The sequence below is a fragment of the Uranotaenia lowii genome, chromosome 2 (assembly GCF_029784155.1).
Source record: "Uranotaenia lowii strain MFRU-FL chromosome 2, ASM2978415v1, whole genome shotgun sequence".
Classification (NCBI taxonomy): domain Eukaryota; kingdom Metazoa; phylum Arthropoda; class Insecta; order Diptera; family Culicidae; genus Uranotaenia; species Uranotaenia lowii.
In genome coordinates, this window is record NC_073692.1 from 206,366,628 (window position 1) to 206,394,578 (window position 27,951).

At 33.6% G+C, this 27,951-nt stretch overlaps 1 protein-coding gene across 1 annotated transcript in view; it reads left to right on the forward strand.

Moving 5' to 3' along the window:
• Window positions 1–27,510, forward strand: part of LOC129745733 (metallo-beta-lactamase domain-containing protein 1) — a 536,297-nt gene extending 508,787 nt beyond the window's left edge. Inside the window, exon 3 of the mRNA XM_055739054.1 lies at window positions 25,266–27,510. Within this exon, the coding sequence (XP_055595029.1) occupies window positions 25,266–25,672 (407 nt within the window). The 3' untranslated portion in view covers window positions 25,673–27,510. The remainder of the gene's footprint in view (window positions 1–25,265) is intronic.
• Window positions 27,511–27,951: the final 441 nt, after the last annotated feature.

A 27,951-nucleotide genomic window follows, 5' to 3' on the forward strand; every position in this document is an offset into this window, starting at 1 on the left:
GACGGAGCACTTTCGAGGATGCCTTTTAGAAAACAGGATTTGCGGTGGACACTGTATCTCAGCACAGAATCATCTGAAGTCAAAAAATCAGAGCAAAATATTTTTAATAGATGTTTTTCTGGACCCCAACGTTTTTATTTAACTTAAAAAGTTTTTCAATGAAATTTTTGTGGCTGTTTGAAGTTAAAAATACGATTTTTCACTAAAAAATCCGCCATTTTTTAGCTGTAAAATCTCCCAAAAGTGAAAAAACAAAAAAAGAAAAACGTTGGGGTCTCGTATTTTATATGTAGAAAATATGCTCCAAATTTGAAAAGAATCGGATAAGTAGTTTTCAAATGACGATATCCACGGACTTTAAAAATGTGCTTTCGAGAAAAACGCGTTAGAAGTTTCTGCTCTTGCTTTCTTGCAGTATTAGATAGGGGAGATGAGGGCATAACGAGCACCCGAGGCATAATGAGAAGTCTATTTTTCTACATAAGTACGTATTTTCTTAAACAAATTTTCATGAGGACTTGTTTCGTACTACCTATAGTATTAATTTTTCACCAAAAAAGAAATATCCTTTGCATATTTACAGAAATATTAAATAATAACCAGCAAGGTTCTCAAGTGACGAAAATATTATAATTTTTGAGCACCACCAAATAAGCTTTTATGACCTTCAAATCATCTTGATCTGAAATGTACGCACTGCAACATGATCTACACATTGTTTTTCAATTTTCAGCATCATAAAATTTTTGATTTTTCACTTTAATCAATTGTAAAACGCGTTTTTACTTTAATTTGTTCACTAGAGGCGAACAGAGCACTTTCAATGAAGGCATATTGAGCATTTTCTGCCGGGGAATCCTGCAGCGATTTCGACTCGATGAAGTCAACTGACTAATAGAGCTACAGCTTGGCTTGATTCGTCTGTCGATTTGGCCTAATGGTAAGGTGTCGGAGAGGTTATCAGTAGACTCGAGTTCGATTCCTGTTCGAGAGGGTTTTTTTTTTTTGCACATACCATTCATGATTGTTTTTTTTTATTGTTACATTATACGGCTAATAGCATCAAAGTATCATCCGTCAAACAAAACACCAGAAACATAAGGTATGAGCATGTGTTCATTCTTTGAACTCTACAAACAGACCTAGATTATTTTGTTATTGGTTTGTTTGATGAATCTACGCCTCACCGTTTAGTGCAATCATGATCATGAATGATAAATGAAAAAAAAATCACCTCGACCGGGAATCGAACTCGAGCCTACTGATTACCTCTCCGACATCTAACCAATAGGCCAAATCGTCAGACGATACAAGTTAAGCTGTAGCTCTATTACTCAGTTGACTTCATCGAGTCGAATTTGATGCTAGAATTTCCGGCAGAAAACGCTCATTATGCCTTCATTAATGGTGCTCATACTGCCTCGGGGGGTTTCTCATTATGCCTCTACAGTGACTGGTTTTCAGCTTTCGGCAAAAATTTTTAAAATGCATTTTTAAATGTTTTAATCTACTTTTTCAAGTTTCATCCAATTAGGCAATAGACTATTTGAGTGTCTGAACACGAAACAATGATGTAATTCACATATTACAGCTGTTCTCTATGGTTAAATAAGCGTTTTCCTTAAGGTGGCCATTATGCCCCCATCTCCCCTAGGAGGAGATAAAGGCCTATAATTTCTTCAGTTTTGCTTCAATTGACTTGAAAATTTGACACAACATTCTTGAAATGTTTTACAATAAGAAAATAAAAAAATAAAAAATCGATTTTTTGAAAGTGTTTGACCCTATCCCCCCCCTTAAGTCGGTCTCGATTATATAGATGGCATGGTCGCACCATTAATGAAAAACAGTCTTTTGGATGTTTGGGGTGTAGAAATTCTGCACGAAACTTTGTCTCAAAATCTCCGGAATAAATTTTAAAAAAAGTTGAAAGGACCGAAAGATCGGATCGAAAATAAACCGATTTAATAGATTTTCAAAGGCTAAGGAATCGATCAAAAAATCGGAAATTTGAGTTCAAAAGATCAATTCTGGAAAGATCGATCCAAGATCGACCAATCCTAGTTTGAGGGTCGCCTTAAAATGGTCCAATAAAAGTGAAATGTTGCACAGTTTAATATCTACAGTTCAGCGAATTTCTGGAATACCTGGGGAGAGTGGGGTATTATGGACAACTTTTTTCCTTTGCTTTATAACTTCTTTATTTTAAAAGATAAAAAGAAAAAAAATAAATGGAAAGGTTTTCCACATTTTTAAGGTATCATTTGGATTTTTTTTAAAGTAATTAATTTCCCGAGTTCTGACTGTTTAAAAAAAGTAATTTGTTTTTGGATTTTTAAAAACTGTGGGGAAACGTGGGTCACCTAATCCAAATTGACTTGATAACGTGCAAAGTTTATAAGTTGACCTAAAACTTCATAATTCATTTCATTATTTTAAAGCAATTTCAGATGGGGAAATAAAAAAGAGAGTTTTATATGATCGAATAGTTTTTAAAACCTGGCTCGCGAATGTTTCGACAAAATTCTTTATAAAGGATCAATGTTCGTCTCTATCGCAAACCAAACAAACCAAAAAAAATCAAAATGTTTGAGTAAGTTTCAGCAAAATCGATTAACGGTATGGAAATTTTTACGGTTGTTTCAAATAATTTCGCTGATTTACTTTTATAAACCTTTAAATATCTATGTGTTCCAAAAAGTTTTTGGAAGTCTGCAATTATTAATAAAATATTAATTTAATTTTTTTTGCATTTTTTCTTTGCTTTTATATATAAAAACATCTAAATTTTGCCTGGTTTTTGCCCGGTTTTTGGATTTGAAAAATTGAAATCTATGCCCGGATTTTGCCAGTTTTTTTTGAAAAAATGCCCGGAATTGCTAGGCCCGGATGGGAGTGGAAAAAATTCTGGCAAGCTTAACATAAGTCAACAACATATCGAAAAACATGCATACGCAAAGCAACGACGATGACAGTTGGATTAAGATTTTTATCTCAACACACAGCTGAGATATTTAGAGTGTCCCACGTTTCCCCACTCTCCTCTATAGTTTATGTAAAAACGCTTAAGTAGTTTTGAAGACACAGCCAAAATAGTAATCCGGGTCTATATGACCCTAACCGGCTAATTGTCCTTTTTTTAACCGCAAAGGAAAGTTAATTACGTTCAAAAAGACCAGAAAATGACAAAAGCATGAACAAAATAATAAGTTCAATTTTGCGTCCACTTTTTAGTGAATTTGCAACCCATTAATGCTATGAACGAAATTATGTTTTTCGCAGATTTTTTCGATTTGTTTGGTCGATTTTGCTGATACCTGAAGGATCAGAATCTGTCTTCAAAGCTGCGCGCGATCAGCTCACACACAGCATTAGCGGCTATTACTAAATACAATTTGCAAAATACATTACAAAATGCAAAGAAACTGAGGAGATTTTTTGAGTAAACTTTACAAAGAACCATATGGAACCTTGGAAAATTCCTGAAGAGACTCTGAAGATTTTCTACGGGATCTCTGGAGAGTTTCTGGAGAGCCTCTGGAAAATTATTAATGGGACTTCGAGGAGATTGTCAAGAAGTTCCTGAAATTATCCTGAAGATTTCCCGAGTGGTTTTCAAAGAGTTTCTGGAGAATTCTTGAAGAGAATTTTGGAGAAGGGATCTTGATAAGACAATCAAAGTTTCTAAAGAGTCTCGAAAAAGTTCCCGAGTGTTCCATGAAAAGCTCGTGAGAGGATTCTGAAAAGTTTCTCTCGTGAGTCTAAAGAGTTTCTAAGGAGCCTTGAAGAGTTCCTGAGGACTCTGGAGTGTTTCGGATGGGACACTGAGGAGTTCCTAAGCGAACTTTGGAGAGTTTCTCAGGGGTAGGGGGAAGTGTTCCTAAATGCGCATGTTAGGTAATATGCGCATACAGCCGATTGACGATATGGCTAGAGATTCATCATATCTAATCAGTGCAGTTTGAGGGTAGTACGCTTTTAACACATGGCATGAAAAAATTGAATTGTTATATAAAGTCGAAAAAAATTAAAAATTCAAACAAGATTTTTGTCAGTTTTGATATAATATATTGAATTTTAATTATCGTGCGTACAAATTCTGTGAACAAAAATTTTAGTGGTTTTTCTTTCTTATTCATCTGGAAATCGGAAATTCAACAAATTGAAGCTTTTGGCAAAGTTGTAGATGATAAGATATTGGAATACGAGACAGGTTCTGAATGCCCATATCAAGGCAGGTTAAATGCCTATATCAAGAAAAATAGATTATTCTTATAAATTTTTTACTTCCTATCATTTAAACATTAAATCTACGCTCAAATCACGATCTTACAGCGAAAAAAGAAGAACTTCATACTGATCCGATAAAAATACAATATGAACAAAATATTACCATGAAATATTGCCATATGGCATACTTAACTATGTTTCATACAAAAGAACTAGTGATGTAAAAAATTTCACCAAAATTTCAGCCTTGACGTATGCCTAACATCCGTTTCTACCATTTTCAATTAAATAATTTCAAAATATTGCGAGTGTAAATGAAATATAGCTTAAAACATAAATAAGCGCATTTAGCCCGCCGGTTTCGGAAATCGGCTATTTTGACTTCTTTTATTATAAAATTATTTTCACAAAAACTGTAAGAGATTTTAACAGAAAAATTGCTCTTACGTATAGAAAACAGATGTCCGCTCATGTGCATATAGTTTTCAGGCTCCTATCTATCGGAATATGGGAGAAAATGAGTGTTTTCCTTAATATGCGCATATAACCCGCCTCTCCCCTAATCCGCAAGTTCCTCAGAGACCTATGGATAGTTCCTTGAAAAAATCGGGAAAATTCCTAAGTTGACTCTAGAAAGTTTCTAAGGAGACTCTAGAGGGTTTCTGAGGAAATTTTGGAGTTTCCCATGGGAATTATTGGAAAGTAGCTTAAGTAGCTCTTGACAGTTTTTGAAGGGACTTTATAGGGTTTCTACGAAGGGGAGTTTGAAGAGTACTTATCTTAGGGAGCTATTAAGAGTTGATTAGAGGTCTCTTGGGAATTTCCGAGAGGATTTGGAAATGCGAGAGGTTTCTGTGTTTAGAGTGGACTCGGAAGAGTTTCTGAAAAGACACTCAAGGGGTCTGGATTGTTCCATACGATCTCTATACAGTTCTTTGGGGGGGGGGGGGGGATCTCTGGAAACTTCTTGAGAGCAATGTAAGAAGTATTTGAACGGACTCTAGAGAGTTCTTAAGAGGACTATGAAGAGTTCGTAAAGAGCCTCTGCAGAGTTTAAAAAGGGACTCTAGAGAGTTTTTTTGGGGACAGTGGATTTTTTCCAGAGAAGACTCTAGAGAGTTCTTTAGAAGATTCTGGATAGTTTCTGAAGGGACTTTGGAGAGTTTGGAGACTTCCTGATATGACTCAGGAGAATTTCTAAGGAATCTAAAGAGAGCTCCTGAGAGAACTTTGGAGAGTTTCTGAAGGAACTCTAAGAAGCACCTTTACTCTAAGTAGTTCCTGAGGGAAGTTTGAAGAGTTTCTTAGGCAGCTATTGAGAATTCGTGATGAGTCTCGTTAGTGTTTCTTCGGAGACCTTGGAACGGAGTTTAAAGAGTACTTGAGCTTAGAGGGCTCTTGAAGGTGTCTGAGAGAACTCTGAGAGTTCCTGCGAGGACTTTGAAGAGTTTCTTCGAGGACTCTGGAGTGCTCCAGAGAGAACTTAGAAGAGTACAGTTTTTGTGAGGAATACAACGAACTCCTTTTGAAGGAACTTTACAGTTTCTGAGGGGACTCTGGAAGTTCTCAAAGGTGTTCTCTGAATAGTTCATGAGGGGTCAGCTAACATAAAATCGTATCTGAAATGATAACTCAAGTCGTTAATAATGGTACAGCGAATCGCAATTCCAACTGTATAGTGAAAAGATCGTATAAACTGTCGCCTGAAGTCGGTTATATCGAATTCGATGGAAAGTCCGTAATGTTGGTTTTTTTTTAAAAAAGATTTCGCTCATTTTGTCTGGAATTTTGTCAGACGGGAATTAAATAATATTGACCAATCAGATATCTAGAAAATACTGTCGCTGGCAACGATTTGAAGACTAAATGAATATTTTACACCTTTAAGATTCCTATTAGTTTGAAAAGGTCATCTTCCATAAGAATTCAAATAACGTGCCGGACCTTTGAAAATGTCTTCTCTTCTAAAACGGACCAGGTAATTGGCAGACGAAATGCCCTCAAATGGATAATTTTATTATCTCATTATCATTTAAGAGGATTGCTTATTGGAAAATAGGATTTCGCCGCTCTAAACCGTCCACTTTTATGGCGCTCTAACGAAAATTCGGCCCGTCATAAGACTCAACCTCTAAATAGTAGCTCTTAGCCAAAGAACGCTTGAAGCTGCGCCTAAAACATAGAACTGCTTAGCTGTGGAAACTCTTTTTTTCTGGCTCATTTCCCTTACGGCAATACACAAATTCCAAGCGCCGCGCTACAAATTATACGCAGAAAGGCGGAAAATTGACGACAACGTGCGACTAAGACGTTTGGCGCGCGATAAGAAAGCAGAAAGGAACGTCGAAGAGAGAGAAAGCTGAAGAAGAAAAAATGCTTATAATGGGTTTTTCGATGGAAATCAATTAGCTATTTTCGGCCCAGTGGTTCGCAAAGGACTTGCTCGTCTCCTGTTGCCGTCGTTCATCTTGCCGGGGAAAACCTCCCGGGAGGTGCGAAGCACGAAAAAGTGCCCTCGAGGAGCTTTTACGGCAGTTTTCCCCGGCTGAGTCCTACATTTATGTATAGGTAGCTAAATAGGTATACTTAAGTATAGCCAAATAATTCTGAGGCGCGTTGCATCGCTGATAGGATAGAAAATTGATTTAAATTAGTTCACCAGTTGGTGCTTTTCGGAAGGAATGCGGAAAAGCACGAACGGAAGGAGCGTGACGGCACAATTGGTGCTATTTAATATTTCCGGTTCGATGCTTTCGGAAAAGTTATGTCGTTCTTATGCTTGGGCTGCCCTCCGTCGAACTACACCTATTTAGTAAGTCAGCTAGCCGGCTTCTGTCGTTTTCGTCGGAAAATACAAAGTGTTAAACGACGTCTACCGGTTGACTGCTCATAATCCATATTTTTGAGTTTTCTGAGTGTCTCAGAAACTTTGAAAATATCTTTAAAACAAATTATATAAACGTTTTTTTTTTCTCAAGCTTAGGAACAATTTTTTTAGCTAAAAGATTTATTGACTTTATGAGATACAGCCTTCTTGCAAAGAACCGGAGAAAGATTTCCTCACGAACTGAACTGGATTTATGTGAAATAGTTTTTGGAAATCCGAATAAGTTAAGAAGTTAAGAATGTTTGCGAAACAAGTTTTTGTCATTTTTGTCAATTTTGTCATATTTTTGTCAATTTTTGTCATGTTTGTCGTGATTGTCATTTTTTCCATTTTTGTCATTTTTGTCAATTTTGTTATTTTTGTCATTTTTGTCATTTTTGTCAATTTTGTCATTTTTGTCATTTTTGTCATTTTTGTCATTTTTGTTATTTTTGTCATTTTTGTCATTTTTGTCATTTTTGTCATTTTTGTCATTTTTGTCATTTTTGTCATTTTTGTCATTTTTGTCATTTTTGTCATTTTTGTCATTTTTGTCATTTTTGTCATTTTTGTCATTTTTGTCATTTTTGTCATTTTTGTCATTTTTGTCATTTTTGTCATTTTTGTCATTTTTGTCATTTTTGTCATTTTTGTCATTTTTGTCATTTTTGTCATTTTTGTCATTTTTGTCATTTTTGTCATTTTTGTCATTTTTGTCATTTTTGTCATTTTTGTCATTTTTGTCATTTTTGTCATTTTTGTCATTTTTGTCATTTTTGTCATTTTTGTCATTTTTGTCATTTTTGTCATTTTTGTCATTTTTGTCATTTTTGTCATTTTTGTCATTTTTGTCATTTTTGTCATTTTTGTCATTTTTGTCATTTTTGTCATTTTTGTCATTTTTGTCATTTTTGTCATTTTTGTCATTTTTGTCATTTTTGTCATTTTTGTCATTTTTGTCATTTTTGTCATTTTTGTCATATTTGTCATTTCTGTCATTTTTGTCATTTTTGTCATTTTTGTCATTTTTGTCATTTTTGTCATTTTTGTCATTTTTGTCATTTTTGTCATTTTTGTCATTTTTGTCATTTTTGTCATTTTTGTCATTTTTGTCATTTTTGTCATTTTTGTCATTTTTGTCATTTTTGTCATTTTTGTCATTTTTGTCATTTTTGTCATTTTTGTCATTTTTGTCATTTTTGTCATTTTTGTCATTTTTGTCATTTTTGTCATTTTTGTCATTTTTGTCATTTTTGTCATTTTTGTCATTTTTGTCATTTTTGTCATTTTTGTCATTTTTGTCATTTTTGTCATTTTTGTCATTTTTGTCATTTTTGTCATTTTTGTCATTTTTGTCATTTTTGTCATTTTTGTCATTTTTGTCATTTTTGTCATTTTTGTCATTTTTGTCATTTTTGTCATTTTTGTCATTTTTGTCATTTTTGTCATTTTTGTCATTTTTGTCATTTTTGTCATTTTTGTCATTTTTGTCATTTTTGTCATTTTTGTCATTTTTGTCATTTTTGTCATTTTTGTCATTTTTGTCATTTTTGTCATTTTTGTCATTTTTGTCATTTTTGTCATTTTTGTCATTTTTGTCATTTTTGTCATTTTTGTCATTTTTGTCATTTTTGTCATTTTTGTCATTTTTGTCAATTTTGTCAATTTTGTCAATTTTGACAATTTTGACAATTTTGTCAATTTTGTCAATTTTGTCAATTTTGTCAATTTTGTCAATTTTGTCAATTTTATAAATTTTATAAATTTTGTCAATTTTGTCAATTTTGTCAATTTTGTCAATTTTGTCAATTTTGTCAATTTTGTCAATTTTGTCAATTTTGTCAATTTTGTCAATTTTGTCAATTTTGTCAATTTTGTCAATTTTGTCAATTTTGTCAATTGTGTCAATTTGGTCATTTTTGTCAATTTTGTCAATTTTGTCAATTTTTGTCAATTTTGTCAATTTTATCAATTTTGTCAATTTTGTCAATTTTGCCAATTTTGTCAATTTTGTCAATTTTGTCAATTTTGTCAATTTTGTCAATTTTGTCAATTTTGTCAATTTTGTCAATTTTGTCAATTGTGTCAATTTTGTCAATTTTGTCAATTTTGTCAATTTTGTCAATTTTGTCAATTTTGTCAATTTTGTCAATTTTGTCAATTTTGTCAATTTTGTCAATTTTGTCAATTTTGTCAATTTTGTCAATTTTGTCAATTTTGTCAATTTTGTCAATTTTGTCAATTTTGTCAATTTTGTCAATTTTGTCAATTTTGTCAATTTTGTCAATTTTGTCAATTTTGTCAATTTTGTCAATTTTGTCAATTTTGTCAATTTTGTCAATTTTGTCAATTTTGTCAATTTTGTCAATTTTGTCAATTTTGTCAATTTTGTCAATTTTGTCAATTTTGTCAATTTTGTCAATTTTGTCAATTTTGTCAATTTTGTCAATTTTGTTTATTTTGTCAATTTCGTCAATTTTGTCAATTTTGTCAATTTTGTCAATTTTGTCAATTTTGTCAATTTTGTCAATTTTGTCAATTTTGTCAATTTTATCAATTTTGTCAATTTTGTCAATTTTGTCAATTTTGTCAATTTTGTCAATTTTGTCATTTTTGTCAATTTTGTCAATTTTGTCAATTTTGTCAATTTTGTCAATTTTGTCAATTTTGTCAATTTTGTCAATTTTGTCAATTTTGTCAATTTTGTCAATTTTGTCAATTTTGTCAATTTTGTCAATTTTGTCAATTTTGTCAATTTTGTCAATTTTGTCAATTTTGTCAATTTTGTCAATTTTGTCAATTTTGTCAATTTTGTCAATTTTGTCAATTTTGTGAATTTTGTGAATTTTGTGAATTTTGTCAATTTTGTCAATTTTGTGAATTTTGTCAATTTTGTCAATTTTGTCAATTTTGTCAATTTTGTCAATTTTGTCAATTTTGTCAATTTTGTCAATTTTGTCAATTTTGTCAATTTTGTCAATTTTGTGAATTTTGTCAATTTTGTCAATTTTGTCAATTTTGTCAATTTTGTCAATTTTGTCAATTTTGTCAATTTTGTCAATTTTGTCAATTTTGTCAATTTTTGTCAATTTTGTCAATTTTGTCAATTTTGTTAATTTTGTCAATTTTGTCAATTTTGTAAATTTTGTCAATTTTGTCAATTTTGTCAATTTTGTCAATTTTGTCAATTTTGTCAATTTTGTCAATTTTGTCAATTTTGTCAATTTTGTCAATTTTGTCAATTTTGTCAATTTTGTCAATTTTGTCAATTTTGTCAATTTTGTCAATTTTGTCAATTTTGTCAATTTTGTCAATTTTGTCAATTTTGTCAATTTTGTCAATTTTGTCAATTTTGTCAATTTTGTCAATTTTGTCAATTTTGTCAATTTTTGTCAATTTTGTCAATTTTGTCAATTTTGTCAATTTTGTCAATTTTGTCAATTTTGTCAATTTTGTCAATTTTGTCAATTTTGTCAATTTTGTCAATTTTGTCAATTTTGTCCATTTTGTCAATTTTGTCAATTTTGTCAATTTTGTCAATTTTGTCAATTTTGTCAATTTTGTCAATTTAGTCAATTTAGTCAATTTTGTCAGTTTTGGCAATTTTGTCAATTTTATCAATTTTGTCAATTTTGTCAATTTTGTCAATTTTGTCAATTTTGTCAATTTTGTCAATTTTGTCAATTTTGTCAATTTTGTCAATTTTGTCAATTTTGTCAATTTTGTCAATTTTGTCAATTTTGTCAATTTTGTCAATTTTGTCAATTTTGTCAATTTTGTCAATTTTGTCAATTTTGTCAATTTTGTCAATTTTGTCAATTTTGTCAATTTTGTCAATTTTGTCAATTTTGTCAATTTTGTCAATTATTTTCAATTATGTCAATTTTGTTAATTCTATTTTGGTAATTTTGCCAATAAATTTATTTTTGTAAATTTAGCGAATTTTGCCAATTTTTAAATTTTGTCAATATTGTTAATTTTGTCAATTCTGTCAATTTTTTAAATTTTGTATTTTTTTTTCTGTTTTGTCAATTTCATCAATTTTGTGAATTCGGTTGAATTTGTCAAAATTGTAAATTTTGTATTTTTTGTTTATTTTGTCAATTTTGTCAATTTTGTCAATTCTGTCAGTTTCGTAAATTTTTTTAATTTTTTCAATTTTGTCATTTTTTATCAATTTTTAAATGAGTTTGTTTTATGTTATTAAAACCCATTAAGAATATAAATTAAACTGAGATATAAATTAACGGTCTGAATTGATTAACTTGAATGCCATTTGTTGCTGAATTCTTCGTTTTGTTTGGCAATCATTTAATTTCACTCTATCTTGAATCCGAAACAAACAGACTAAAATTCCAAAAGCCTTTCAGTGGAATCGAAAATATCGCTAAACGAAAAGAAAACACTCTAAAAAAAACATCAATCTATTTTTTTGAAATATAGATGAGAATTTCTTTTTCCCCATCCTGATTGTTCGCTATCATCCTCAGCTGCAATTTTTCCCAGAGGGAAAATCGGATAAAAAATGAAATGTATTGGAAATCTTGAGAAATGAAATGCTCCCAGTTGTTGTTGGGACTCGAAAGGTTTTATTTGTCTGGCACCTCAGAGCCTATCTGGAATTCGATTTGCCGAAAGATGTTTGTTGGGTGAAAGGAAAATAAACATTTGATTTTCCGCGGGAACAAGTCTTCATCAATTTTTTTTAAAATATGACTGAAGCTTGAGAAGACTTGATTATTTGTATAAATTTAATTTCTTTAAAAAATAATTATAATTTTTGAGAAATCTTCCAACATGTAAGCATCAATTTATTTTGCCACTGAACTCCTATAGATTATTGTTAGGCTCAGAATTCGTTTAAACTATTTGCTACTTCTCTGAAGTTAAGTTCGATAACTTCTAGCCACAAGAATCATATGACACGTTAAGAGGGTCAATCTGATAGCGGGTATCATATCTCACAGATCGATGGTAAGAAGTGAGGAAATAGTATAGAAAACACTTCACACCCTGGCATATTAAACCCTTTTGCCAGTTCGTTAGCCACAAGGCGATAGAATTTCTTCGCTTAACTGGATTCCAGTTTTATTTATCCTCCGTATCTCTGTATCGATTTTTCTCGCTTTCTTGCACTTCTGCTCTTTTATTACAAAAGTTGATGTTGTGCACTCAGATGCGAAATTCTTTCAATTATGAGTTTTTCGTTCTTTCGGTTGTAGAATGTGTAGGCAAGATGGAGGTTTTTTTTTAAATTTTTGGTTTAATGTATTTTTTTTTAACAGAATGTTCTGAATTTCCATTTACTACAGGTTTTTTTTCTAGTATTTTATCCCAATATATAGCTCATAATGGCGTGCAAGTTCAAATGGAGTAATAAGTTAGATTTTTTTATCCTTCTACGTACATATACACACACAAAACACTCCAATCTACCAAAATTCATCAACTCTTCTACGAAGCAAAACAGGCAAAAAAAAAGGATTTGTGACAGATATTTTGATTTATCGACTATTGATTCGAACCGAAAAAGGAATCTTCTATCTTCCTTTCTGAACCATACCTTTTCAGGGAGCATGAAAACGTTTCTTTTTGTTCATTCTTGCTGGCTAGAATGAGTGTGCCCTCACAGATGTCAATTAGTTCTGAAAGGTTTAAGCTATACAATGAGAAATTGTTCGTTACAGAAGATGATTAATAACTGTTCTTAATCTGAACAAAATTCATTGAATTAATAAATTATATTAAACCACCGAATCGCACATAAGGTCCTGATGGTTTTCCAAAACCCTCACTATCTAGCAAAACAGTTCGATCTAAACTTACAATAAACTTTAACTAACTACTTTTACTACTAAATCATTCATTGCGATTAACCAAACTGCAAGTAGAAAATTTAACTTATTGAAAATGGATAATTTCTTCTTGATTCTTTCGTTTTGTGCACAACACATGGTATTGAATTACGCCTAGAAGCGACACGGATTTGTTGTTTGGGCCCTAACAAACAACTTACACGGGTAAACTAAACTATTAATTTAAAAAAATCACAAAAAAAATTGTACTGTTTGATTACATACTGACTTAAGTATAAACTAAACAGGAAAAGTGTGTTTTGTTTTATATATTTAAGCTGCATAAGAGAGTTTTGATCCACCTTTTTGATGAAAAAAGAGTTTTGAGTTTCAACTGGAAGCAGAATTTTTCTTATGAATTTTGAATAGACACTTAACATGTTGAAAATAATATTCCCTCTTGTCAATTCACTCCGTGGGGTGAGTGCAAAATTTCATCTTCGAAACCAATCATTTCGTTAAAAAGGTCAGAAGGGGTATCACAAGTGTTGAATCTGAAGCAGATATTCAAAATTCGCAAATCTACAGAATTCAATCGAAATCAATTGAAATGGATTGACAGTTGATCAGCTGTTTTTACAATTGACTTCGATCGATTTCTATCAGGCTGCTAAATGAACAGCCAGACACTAATACTAACGCGCTGCTTTTGCTGTCATTTTCTTATACAGCTGTGTACTTGGAGATTTTGGGCTTTATTTGGTCGGGATTCGACCAGACCGAACTAAACGCCAACAGCATTTTTTCAAGTCAATTGAGTTTAATGTACAAATATTTTCATCAATAGACGGAATCTGTTAAATTAAACAACGAGAATCAATAGTTTATAATCCGAGAAACACATTCCGGTGAATTATTTTAGTATTTTTGGTCTCGCAAAACAATAAGATGAGTTTCAAAATCAGCAGTTTAAAATTTTTTCTCATGGCGTTCAGTTCGGTCTGGTCGAAGCCAGGCCATTTAATAATGAAAATTATAATAGCAATCGTCTGTTACTGTACTGTTATTCTTACTTGATTAAATGAAAAAAACCGAGAAAACCCTTTTTTAATTGATTTATCGATTCTTAATCAACATGACACCAGCCCGACGGCCCTGCCCCAAGTCGTTAGCGGCACTGAACGAAGCCCTTTGCACTGGCATCTCCTAAAGTCTGCTTCATTTAATATTGGAACAAATTCTTTTGCTCATTGTGGCGCTCCTAGTGGACGGATTTGGAAAATTTTTTCACCCACATGTCGGGAAATTCATTACCTTTCACCATGTATTTATGTCATAACACCAAACGATAGCATTTTGTAAACAACCGCCATGGAAGCCGAACGGAGAGATCAAATTGTGCACAGTTTTCTTACGAGTACGAGTACGAGAATTTCTTCGAAACAGCAATGAATAATTTTTTTAATTTTTTTTTATGAAAGAGTAAAGAAAATGCTACATTTGTATGAAAAACAAATTATGAATTCGTTAATAAATGACTGAACTACACGCAATTGTTTGTGTTCCAATATTAAATGAAGCAGACTTTACATCCGTCGAACTTGGTCAGCACTTGGTCGTACAGCTTTCGAGTACGGATTCTGGCCACATTGTTCTGCTTCAGCGTCCGATTTGGCTGTTTGCTGGCTCGGAATGACCTTATTCCTTCCCGGAGACGAATTCGTCGCACCGTACTGTGAGCGGCCTGGAACTTATTGGCCAAATCGCGGTCTGAAAGATTGGGATTCCTCTTGACGGCCTTGATGACTTTCCCACGCAGTTTCCGGTCGACAGTTCCACTCCGACGCTTCGAATGCGGCTTCCGAGCCGTCGTCAATGTTTCCTTGTACTGCTTGATAACACGCCATACGGTATTTCTGGGCATTTTAAGCTGTTTAGCTAGCTTCGATGCCGACAACAATGGATTTTCAAGAAAACTGTGCACAATTTGATCTCTCCGTTCGGCTTCCATGGCGGTTGTTTACAAAATGCTATCGTTTGGTGTTATGACATAAATACATGGTGAAAGGTAATGAATTTCCCGACACGTGGGTGAAAAAAGTTTCCAAATCCGTCCACTAGGAGCGCCACGATGAGCAAAAGAATTTGTTCCAATATTAAATGAAGCAGACTTTAGAAGTTGCGGGATCTGGCTACAAAGGAGGAACTGCTCATGGTCAAAGCCAAACACAGGTTTCTGAGTTCGCTCAAGGCGACAACACGCGTGAGGAAGCTCTTTGTAATTGAGGTCGAAGACTGCGTTGAAAGAAACATTATTTATTAAAAATTGCCAAACACTTTTCCAACACTTCACCACCGAGTCAGCATGAATGTCGCAGCACCACAGCCTCAGCATGACTGCCACTGCACCAACGATTCAGCATGGCTAGCACAGCACCACCGACTCAGTACAGCACCACTGACTCAGCACAGCACCATTGACTCAGCACAGCACCGACTCCAGCACCCGACAAAAAAAAACACCTAAGAAACAATCAAAATTAGTCACAACAAACCAAACCAGCTGTTTTTGACAGTAAGCAACTGCATGTGTGTTAGTGTAATTGAAACCGATGGAAACGAATCCTGCTCTCGAGCTTGATCGATTTCGATTGGTTTCGATCGACTTCGATTGGCTTCATTGAACGTCAGTTGGATTAGTTTCGATCACAACATTGGCTGAGTGAACAACAATTTACCAATCGAAATCGATTGAAACCGATTTCAAATGGTTGAACCGGCTTTATATAAAATTCTCTTGTAACGGTGTTTGTAGTAGGCTACTCCTCCGAAATGACCCAAACGATTCAAATGAAATTATTTTTAGAATATTCTGTAGGCATGCGAATCGGTTTATATCGAATAAAAACAACACAAAGTCGCATCAATTGTCCGTAATAATTAAATTTGTAATATTGGTAATAATTTGAATAAAAAAAAAAGTCATGGCTTCCATTTTTTAGAAATTTTCTTTCCTTTGGGCGCCGGGTGGTTTGTTTTTCGTCTCCATAGTCGAGGCGTCGCGAGCAAACGTCGCTAGAGAACTATGGCATAGCATACTGATTAGTGGGAACATTTGGGCGCGTATTTCTCAACCAGGCGTATTGTCAATGCACGTGGTGACGCTATGAAGCCTAGATGTGATAGTTTCCTTTATGATTCCCAGCACATATTAATGAATGACGCCTAGATGTGACCCAGATTGATATTTTGCCGATCGAATCAAAACCATCCTAAACGATTTCAAAAACTTATATTATTTTGATTTCGTGTTAATGGAAGCGACAATTGTTGTTTAAAAAATATGAATTTAATACTGATGAATATGAAATATTGGTATAACTAAGGTTGCCAGAATCTTTTCAGCACGAACCCGGGCTGGAAAATCCAGGCTATTTTGTCTAAACACCTGGCAAAATTCGGGCATTGGATTCCAAAATGTTGACTAAAAATCCGTGAAATCTCGGTTCAAATTTAGCCAAAATGCAGGAATCACTCAACACAAATCTAGGGAAAAAACATGAAATTTTTATTTTAAGTTTTTTGATCGTATTTTAGGCTTTCAAAAAATTTCTCATAGTCATTTTCAAAAAAACTTGCCCAAAAATATCGTTTTAAACACAAAAATAAAAATTTCAACAAAAATTTGTTTTTTTTGTTTGTTTTGGCAAATATAAAAATCCGAACAAAATCTGGGCTTCTTTTTAGTGAAATACGGGCAACCGGGACGGGCCGGACTTTTGTCAAATTTTCAATTAAATATCCGGGCAAACCCGGCTAAAAACGGGCAATCTGGCAACGTTAGGTATGATTCTTTGCCAGCGTTTGAAAAAATAAAGTGGTACGATTTACATATGATAATAGAATGCAATACGTCTAAAAGGTTAGTTTTGATTCATATCGATAACAGAAAACAGATGTTTTCGACTGAAATAGATTGAAAATATTTTGTGAACATGTACAACTGAAGTTGTTTCAAGAACCTTTAAATTTTTAGAACAACAACAAAATTAGATGAAAATGCATAGCTACATGATCTCAACAAGAGCCTGTCTTCTAAGGTAGATTATAAAGGATTGTTGTAGTTAAATGTCGAATGAAAAGTTAGTTTTTGCATTACATATTTTGGCTTAATAGAAGAGACTTTCGATCCGTTTTTTTTTTTTGAAAAGTTTTTTTTTGTGATTGATATTCCAGTAGAAGCAGAATTTTTAATATGTCCTGAAAGTGGTGAAAATAATATTAACTCCTTTCCATGAAACATCTACCTTTTAAGAGTTTGTTCTTCAAATGATTCAGCATTATGTGAAAAAGGTCAGAAAGGGTGTTGGATAAAGGTCTTATGATTCAAACAGCATTCAGTAAAAGTGGAGTATAGATAAATCAATGAAATTTGAAAAATCAAACAGGAACACGTAATCATTACAAAGACTTTACGCTATGTTTCACATCTATGAAAAACTTCGGAAAAAGCATTGTGTTTTAATTTACCTCAATATACGAAAAAAATGTTAACCTAGAAATATCTTTTTATCAACATTTTTGCATATTTTACTTTCAACAAGAGTTTGTTGAGAACTGATTTAGCTATGCAACAAACACAAATTTGTTTATTTCAAAGATTTCCATATTTTTCTTAGGTTTTATAAAAGTTCAACTATGGTTATAATTCCGTTTGCACTTGCCGCGGTGTATCTGAATTGAAATTAAGATTGAAATTTTTAAATATAGAATCAAAAGAAACTTTGATGACCGTTACTCTTCTCGGTGCAAAAATCATCATTTTAAGGTTTTGTATGATGTTTACATGAAAATTTTTAGAAAATATTCATACCACCGTCGAAGCACGAACAAATTATAATCCATCCATGCAATTTTTGAAAGTCTGTTTTTCAATCGATTGTGAATGAACAAATAAGATCAGTAAGTTTAAATCTTGAAAATTCTTAAAAAAGATTCAAAGAAAAAAAATAGAAAACTAATGTGATTCTGTCGAATAACACAATTTGAACATATTTTGTTCTCCTTTAAAATCCATTCTTTTCAATGAGTCATTAGGCTACAGCTTATCCATATGAATTTAGTTTGCACTTTTTGCTTTAACAAATAGAAATATAGTAATTGCAATATAAAAAGTCGACAGATTTCATACCATGACAAGTGCTGTTTGGCATCACCTCAAGTTAGAATGTGCCTTCTCTACAAGTTTGGAAAAATTATTAACATGTTTTTAACGTGAGAAGGTATTTGGGTACTAGATATGTTTCTATGATTTTAACGAACCTTTCTGCATTGCAGTGTGAAGAAGGGGGGGGAGGGGGGTGGCAGAGAGTTTCATAAAAATTGCGTTGTATAGCTTGAAAACTCATTAACCAATCAGGGCTTCCATAAAAGTTTGCTGGCATAAATCGAGAACATATCGAGCAAAAGGAAGAGAGATTGTTTGGGTACGAATAATTTGAGACCATCTTTATTTCTGGGTGGAGTAGGAAAAAAAAGGAGGCAACTCTTCATTCCTGTTATCAGACGAGTAAACGTCATTTACATACTTAAAATGATTTTATAGTAGTTCGTGAGCACTTCTTGCATTGGAAGAGAAAAAGGACTGGAAAGTCTATATCATTAAATCATCTTTACATTGAAACTCGAAACTCCAGTTGTAGCTCTCTTTTTGAAGTGTTTGCTTATAAATTATGTTGAAATTTGGTTGGATATGCTGTCTAGGAAATCAATCTAAATTTCAATTATTTTAACATATATAATTTATTTTTGGAAGGTGTAGCAACAAAGCACACCGGGTCAGCTAGTATCTTTATAAATGAAGGTATTTTGATTTAAACTTCAATAATTAAAATTGAAGTGCTGAACATTAATTCATACTGCAGGAAAACTGAAAATTCGATAGAAACTTCTTGTTGCCAATATTTTAATAAGATATTCGTATTTTTCTATTCCGGGATATGCCGAAGTGACGTATGTACTTTCAGTTTCAAAGATTTTGACTTTTTGATTCTACTTTATGCGTTTTTCGACAAGCTTCCTAGTGCTCTGATTTTTTTTCGAAAAAATCAAACCGTTTTTGAAATATTTGAGAACAATCAAACGGCAAATCTGGGATTGTTTTCACCATAACTATGGTCCAGGTGTTAGAAACGACTGAAGAGACTATTGAAAAATAGATAAAAAATTTTTTGGCGGACTATTTTGTTTATTCTACTGATAAAAGCACGTGGTACGAGATATTTGATTGCAATAATGAGCTTTCATTTAGGATTGAAAAATACTGCTAGCTCTATTGCTTAGAATAACAATTTGGAATGAATGCTGGAAACTACTGTTCCACCTTTTAAGAACCAATCGTATTCGTATTTTTGGAATTTGGAATTTCCTTTAGGAAAAGCAGAATTCAAATTCAGAGTTATAAGTTGAAGGCTTCAACGCCTCGGTATCCGAGTAGGAATTTAAACGGGGAACAAGAAAATTAAAAGTGCATTTCCTGGAATAATTAAAATCAAATCAAACGCATGAATCTTTAAAAAAAAATATCTGATATTTTTAGATTTTTGTACAATTCAATTTCATTGCCAATTTATAACTGTTGAGTTGTTGTTGATCATCAATTTGGTCAGGTCTACCATCCAATTATGACAAAACTAAAATCGTTCAGTATTGTGAATTCATACAAACGATTTCTTTTAATGTTCTCGTTGATGATTTCTCACGATAATTAGTGAGATAATTGTGTAAAGTAATGAGAAAATAGAAACATAACTCAAATAACACCTTTTTCACAAATTTTTAAAATGCGTGGTTTGTGTTCCGCGAGGATGTGTTTTTGATAACTTCAAAAAACTATTTCATTCAATATCTGAAAAAAAAAATAATTTTAGAACTTTACTTAGCAAAAAAGGGCAAAATTTGATACAATTGTACGGAAAGTAACGAGTTGTAATGCAAAAGGCTAAAATTTTTAAACATCTTAAAATGATTGTACAGATCATATTTCAAGTCCTCGGTCCCAGAGTAATGAATAATGAAGAAAACTTCTGCATATCACGGCAGCTATGGCATATATAAGTTGAAATATGGCCCCGGTACACTTGCCCTGGTGTACTTTAATTAAAAATAAAGATTGACTTTAAAAAGTAGAAACTTTTTTACAAGAAAATATTAAAAATAAAATGAATGCATAAAACTGTAGCAGCCGGAACAAATTAATTCTATTCGGTGTATTCAATTTTCAAAATTCTGCTTTTCAATTGAACGTCATTGAACAGATAAATACATAATGTTGAATATATTATTTTATATTGAATGGGAAGGCAGAACACCACCAAACATTTTCAGGAATTTGTTAAACCTGAAAAATCAAATGCTTCAATTGGAATATTTTAAAAACAATTGGTTTTATTACGGACATATGTTAGAGTGCCAGAACTTTTTCAGTACGTGCCCAGGCCGGAGAAAACCGGGCTATTTCAACTAAAAACCGGGCCAATTTGTTTTAAATCCTACACTCAACTCAACAGAAATCATGAAAAAAAACATGATAAAAAAAATTTTCACCAGCAAATTTTAAATCGTATTTTAGGCTTTCAAAAAAGTTTTCATAATTATTTTTTTAAATCTTGGTCAAAAAACTTTGTTTTGGACGCATTTACAGAAATGCATTACGATTTGTTTTTTTTTTTTGCTTGTTTTGGCGAATAAAGTAAATTAATCCAGGTAAATTCCGGGATTTTTTAAAATAAAATTTGGGCAATCTCTCAAGCTAAGATATATGCTTTTTTGAATAAAACAGAAAATTGCTGTTATTCGGTCAAATAAAAAAATGCATATAAACATTTTTTTAAAGTTTTAAAATCATTCGTTTCCTTTATTCACTGATTAAGGAATTTCATTTGCATTTTTTTGTTCGAATTAATAAAAAAAATGCTAATAAAAATTTTTGATTCTAATTTAAGCCTAAGCCTAAACTCGAGCAAAGCGAAGTAAACCAACTACAGTACACAGCACGACAAAATATTGTGCGCACAATTTTTCAATAAGCGATTTCAAACCGATACTTAAGGTTTTCGAACGCCGTAACAATGCAGCAAAGAAAAGCCGACCAGCAGCAGCAAAAAATAAAAAGCAGTCATCTGACCGACAACAGAAAGCTGATCAGCAGTAGAGAGCTGGTTTGACCGATGTCGCACCCGATTCACACTACTTTGCATTATGCATTCTAAAAAAATTTACCGTTACACTCGATAACTCACTAATTAAACATCCGCTATGTCTAGAAAATTGAAAGTTTCCCAGAATTTGCATATGAAACATTTTGGCCTCAGTGCAAGTTGAACGAATCAAAGGACGAAAAAACAGACAAATGACACAAAACAAAAAATTAAATTTAAATTTCCCTACGAATGTGTTCAGACGTATGAACGATCTATGTTTGAAAATATCGAATGTTTCCTATGTGATTAAAAAAAAGCTCTAAAATTGCTAAAAATAAATTCATAATGTGCAATATCTGAAAAAATTCGTCTCCATTGATATTGCGTATTTTATGCAGGGTTATCGGTGAAGGAGTAAAAATAGGATTTGTAAAATACTCTTCAAATTTCAGAAGCTTTTTTTCGGTTCGGTGTTTCTGTTTTATTCGACGTAATGAAAGCTTACGTGAGATTTATTTATTTCGTCAATTTATTATCACCGTTGTTATTTTTTTATTATTTCAGATTTCACCTTATTGAGATTATTTTCTTGTTTAATCATTACATTATATACTACTTCTTCTTCTTATATGTTTCTTACTTTATTATATTAACTTTTTTTCCTTGTTTGCATTCAATTGTAGATATAATAGATTCAACAATGATCGTATGATTGATGTTGTGCATTCAACAATAAATATAGAAAATTAAACTTTACTGGTGTTGTGGCCATGAAAAGCCATTGGACTGTAGGAGCGGCGCTTGGCAAAACAACCACTGCTTGCCCTTTCCCCTTCTGGGATTGGGCTTTGACAACCCCTGGTGGTTGCCAAACAGTGGAGGCAGGTCCGCAGACTGTCTGCCTGGGGGCCAAGGCCGGGTCGATGTGAGCGCTTGGGAAACTACCACTGATGGTCCGCTCCCCTCGTGGGATTGGACCTGAAGAGACAACCACGCATGGTTGTCCCATCAGTGGAGGCAGGTCCTCTTGACGCTGCCTGGCGGCCAAGGCTCGGGGGGATCTCGATCGCCTGGTTGATCGAGATCCGAACTCTTTCGGATGGGAGGGCTCTAAAAAGAGCCGGTTGTGGCAGCTGGACCCGGGAGCAAGGCGACGGAGCGAAGCACCAGAAGAAAGAAGGCAATTATCTTCTCAGCTTATATACTATTTATTTCTCTACTTCACTTATTTACTATTATTTACACTTTATATTTACACTACCGTCCCATCTTGACGGTTTGGTGGTTTAATATCGACTGACTCCAGGCGCATCAAAGAATGCGCCCTTAAATAGGCTGACGAACAAGCACACAGCCACGCGCTTGCGTCAGATGGAATCGTGTAGAACATTCTCGACGCTTTCAGCGAGAGCAACCGTTTCGCTCTCTCGGTGCGTTACTCTCGCGTCTATTCTCATTTCTCAGTCCGCTTGTCGGACTGAACAACTGGTATAGTGGATTTAACTATAAATATAAACAAGATTCATAAAAATTTGTATGATTGATTTTGGTCGTTCAACTATATATATATATATACATAGTTGTTGATGATGATGGCCCTGCACTTTCCCCCGTACATGGGAGCTAGGGCTGGATTATTTTGTAAGATATTTTGTACAGATTTTGTCCAGATTTTGTACAGTCTCCTCATGTTTGGTCGATTTTTTTTAGTTTGTTGGTTTTTTATGAATGTATTCCCATGTACGTCCATCATTGTCTTTTTTATCTGCTTTTTATTTTGGTGCTCTTAAAGCATGGATCACTACAAATCTGGACGCATTAAAAAGGGTCTATCTCGGAGCTATGTAAACGAAATAAAAATGTTTTGTGCTCAAATTGTAGGGTTTTTACTGCACTTTTAAGGAAAAATAATAAAAAATTAATGTTGTTGTTTTGGTCAAATTTCGTACTTTTCGTCGAAAACCATTCATCTAAGTTTGGACACCCTATTCACTGCCCTCAGCGGCCATTTTGTTCCACAATCTCTTCATCTCTGTTGCATCCAGAGTCGTCCTAACATTCTTCTTCATCTTCTGATTAACAATTGCTCAAAATTTTTCGATAGGGCGGAATTGAGGGCAGTTGGGTGGGTTGACGTCCTTTTCGACAAAATCCACCAGTTGGCCCGATACCAATGTAGTACCTCTACGCTGTAGTGGCAGCTAGCTAAATCTAGCAAAAACTTTACCTACTGGTTCTTTGTGAGATCTTACAAAAGGAAAAAAACATTTTTCAGGCACTCCTCTTTGTACATTTCAGAGTCCATGGCCCATGGTCTTGTTTTTCACAAAAAACCGGGCTTTTTCTTCCGCAGCTCCAAATATTTGGCCAGATCAAACACTTTTCTGCAAAGTTATTGGCAAAAACGAATTTGAACTTGATGAAGACATCACTCCGACCGGTGGCTTTGTAAAATTTTTGGTCAGGAAGCCTCCTCAAATCAGATTTCGGGATTTTTGAACCAGATCACATCGGGTTTTTGAACGTGGGTGTCCAAAATTAATTTTCGTCTCGCGGTTTCTATCACTTGTAACTTTTTGGAACAAAACGAATCGTAATGAAATATTCAGCACTGATAGAGGAAACATTTCCGAACAAAGTACTGTCAAAAAAAACCAAATCCGACAACTAGGAGCGCTATGGTATAACAAACAGTGTGTCCAGATATCTGATGATCCATGCTTTAATTATCAACTTTTGAACAGGGACCATCTGAGAAAAGGGATATTTTAGGGTATTAAACCCTTCCCACGCACGCATGAGTCCATTTCAGGGTTTTACCGCGCCCCAGAACGCGTTGCTTTTGATATTTGTCATGTGCGGCTCAGAGATGTTTGTTCAGTTGACTTCATCATCATCTGGTAATAAATAACTCACATTTAACACGTACTATAAACTAAAATTAACTTTTACAAATGCCAAACACATAATCTTAAAACGATCAAAATTCTCTTCTATTTTGATTTCCGTTGGTAGATTATTGAATCTTATGCCTCGATAGAACAACGAATTTTGCGAAGATGCCAATTAAAAATGAATCAGATCGATTTTAAAATTCAACCATTTGTTCAAATTCACGAGATCACAGCTCAGCTTATGAACAGCAGCACCAGCATCATCACAAGCAATAAATATCACAGTATCATCGGCAAATAAATTAATATCACAGTGTTTGAGAATTTCCTTCATGTCGTTAATATATAAAGTAAAAAGCAGTGGTCCTAGAACGCTTCCTTGGGGAACGCCAAGCGTGGTTTCTTTGGTATTCGATATCACAGAGGAGTATTTGGTTCTTTGAAATCGGCCATCTAAATAGGATTGGAGCCATTTAAGAGCTGTGTCTTTTATCCCGTATTCCGAAAGCGTGTCAATCAGTTTTTGGCGTGAAATAGTTTCAAATGATCGCTTTAAATCGAGAAAAACGGCAATGATTTTCGTTTTTTTATCCAATGTTCCTTTCCATTTAGCCTGTAATAGGTTCAGAGCTGTTTCACAGGAGTGATTTTTACGGTATCCGCTTTGTTCTGCAACAAGTATTTTGTTTGTTTCAATGTAAAATGTAAAATGTAAAATAAAATCAATCATTAAATTGTTTTTGAATCTATCATATGTATAGTTGAATCATAGAAGTTTGTTATTTCATTCCTTTGTCTCGTAATGGAAAAGTAAGGGACGTGAAAATGTAGTCGTTTCAGTGTAGCGCAATGCGTTTGCGCTACACTGAAACGACAGCTCAAGCGATCACAAATCGTATCAGCGCCAATGGCGTTCACATCTTACACCAATAACGTTGAAATATAGAGACCTCATGATTGGAATAAAGGCTGATTTTTGGGTGTACTTTGGGGTTACCTAGAATTTCATCAATTTTTATTCACGCATTCAAAAACCAAGTGTTGCATATTTTGTTTTCGAGTATTGTCCTTATACTTGAGGGGTTAATCAATAGCAGAAACGTACAACAAAATGAATACATTATTTCGAATTATTTTGAAGACTGTTGCTCATGTCGCTCAGAATGAAAATCTGATGTAATTTTATTTAACAACTATATTTAAATTGCTTTGTTGCCAATTATGAAACAGATTGTACGCGACCGACGACTTATCCATTTTTTTCTCTTTCCGATTGCAGCTCCCTACAGCCTCTCGAGCGGTATCGAGGTCATTGCCAGCCCGGGTCACACCTTGTCCTGCGTCTCAGTGCTGGTTCACCGCGGTAGCATCCTTTTAACGGAACCAAAACAACAACAACCGGAACAACCGGAACCGGAACCTACGGGAACGATAGCCATCGTGGGCGATTTGTTCGAGCGTCGCGAAGACATCGAACAGCCAGCGCTCTGGATGGAAGCCGGCAGCGAAGACCCGGCGGCTCAACGGAAGAACCGGGCTCGGGTTGCTTCGCTGGCCGACGTCATCGTCCCGGGGCACGGTGGTCCGTTTCCGGTGAACCAGATGATGAGGGACACGTTGCAGCACCAGGTGGCTGCTGGTTTTGGGGAATGTTCGGCTGAGGAGGATGGAAGAAAGGAAAACTGATGCTGGTTTGGGGGATGAGGAATGGGGGGATGAAGTGATGGGATTTAGCGGGGACTGGAAGTGGATCGCGAAGCACGAGAAATGTTGGGATATGGCGTCGGCGGCCAGTCACTTATCTAATGATTCAATAATAGTTTACAACATACATATATTGCTATGATTGAGCCAGAAGATTCATCTTCTTAGATTAGTTGTTCGCTTGTGTTGGTTTATTACAGAAAAAAATAACAATTAAAACTCGAAGCATATTGAAAAGTCAAGGTTATGAATTCAAGATTTACAATCAATCAAACAAAACAAGAGAAGAAAAATTAAGAGAGAAGTTAAAAAAAAACAGAGATTTTCGTTTACTAGAAATGGTAAGAAGGTAAAAGTTTGATCAAAACAACAATGCAGAAGCGTTTGAATTTGCTTGTAGAGTATAAGTTTGTTCGAATCTAGCTTTCGTTTTGCGTAGTTTTAAACTGAAATGAAGAATAAATAGAAGACAAAAATTTTGCTGGATTGAAATCCAAAACAAAAAAAAATCAACATATTATGAAACAAAAGAAAATTATTAACCGTGCACGATATTAATATGCAAATTTATGATCATACATGTATGTTAGTGGAATTAGAGTTTCAAGTTTCTTAAACATTATGTATTTGTGACATGGTAACAGAAAAAAAACACACACATATTACTGATGCAAAACATGAAATGTAGTAGTTTTAAATGTTTAATCTTTGTTCGAGTGGAAACACTGAAGGAAAAAAAACATGAAACAAGTAAACAAACATAGTTCTACATTTGCAGTTGAACGGAACCAATTCCCTGAAGGTTGTGCTGAAATAAGAGAACAAAAAACCACACTCACACACACAAACATTAACAAAAGTCACACTCTAGTAGAGAGAATCGAAAAAAAAAAGTTTTTTGGGCTCACTGGACTTTGTAGAAGTCTAGAGGGATGTCCTGCTTCGTAAAAGAGAAAATAATCCAATGCCAATATGAGAACTTCAAAAAGACACCCACACACATATACATATTCGCAAGCAAGTAATTAATTATGATTGTTTATTTGTTTAGTGCTAGTAGAAAACATTAACATTACATCGTTTTGAAAGCCCACGTGATCTGGTATTTCCTCGAAAAATTTTGAAAGAGAAAACCCGTTTTTATAGACAAAACAAAACAAAAATCGATCGGGTGGAAAAACCGGAATACGTGCGACTTTTTTGCTTGAAAGTACCAACATCAACTTTCACACTATTTGGATCTAATTCGATTTAAAACCGGAAAATAACATCTGAGCAAAGATCTAGCCAATGAAATGTCACAAAAGAAACTTTTAAAACGCTTAAAAATATAATGAAGAAAAAACACATACATTCAAACTACAACTAAACATCTTTAGAAGACGTAAGCATATGCAAATAAAACAGCAGCAAGATCATTCATATTCGTAGAAAAACAATAAATAAATATGTTACATTGAAGAAAAAGTAATTAAATAAATCTCCTTCAAGGAGAAGCACAGTTAGTGTTAGAGGTAAATAATCTCATCATTGAAGAAAAAAAGCATATAATTCAAGCACTTGAATGCCGATGCGAATTCGATGGGTTACGAAAAGTTTACAAAAAAAAAGCAGAAGAGTAGTGAAAGATTACAAAAAAAAAAACCTCGGTTCGCATCGAGTGATTTATGTTGAAATTTACTAACTGAGAAAGAAACTGTATCGCATAGTTACAATAATTTGTTCGAACATTTAGCGAAACAAGAAAGTATTAATACAATACAGACAGAAAAAAAATTAAATCTTACAGCAGCATGCAGCTGTAACTTTTATCCCAAAAATAGACAAACAAAAAAAAACTGTAGAGAAAGTTGCGCATGAGTTAATAAAAGAAAAAAAAAACCATGGTATAAATTTAACGCATATAAAACATTGTTTAGTCTTTAAGAAAAAATAGTCTTAAAGAAAACAGCAGCCTGATAATCGTGAAGTTTTTATTTTCACGATAAACATCACCTTTATAAACATTGTTGACCTTGGAAGTCATGTCAGTGTTATCAAATGTTTATGTAAATGTGATTAAACAAGATCAACCAATCACATACATATTACATAAACTTATATGATTATTTATAATATAATACTAACCCAAAAAAAAGAAAAACTAATATCGTTGAACAATTGATATGCTTTAATTAAATAAGATTTGATAAAAACAACAGCAGCAAAGTTGTGAAAGATAATTGCATTTATCTTTCCACAATACACTAGTGTAGAACCAT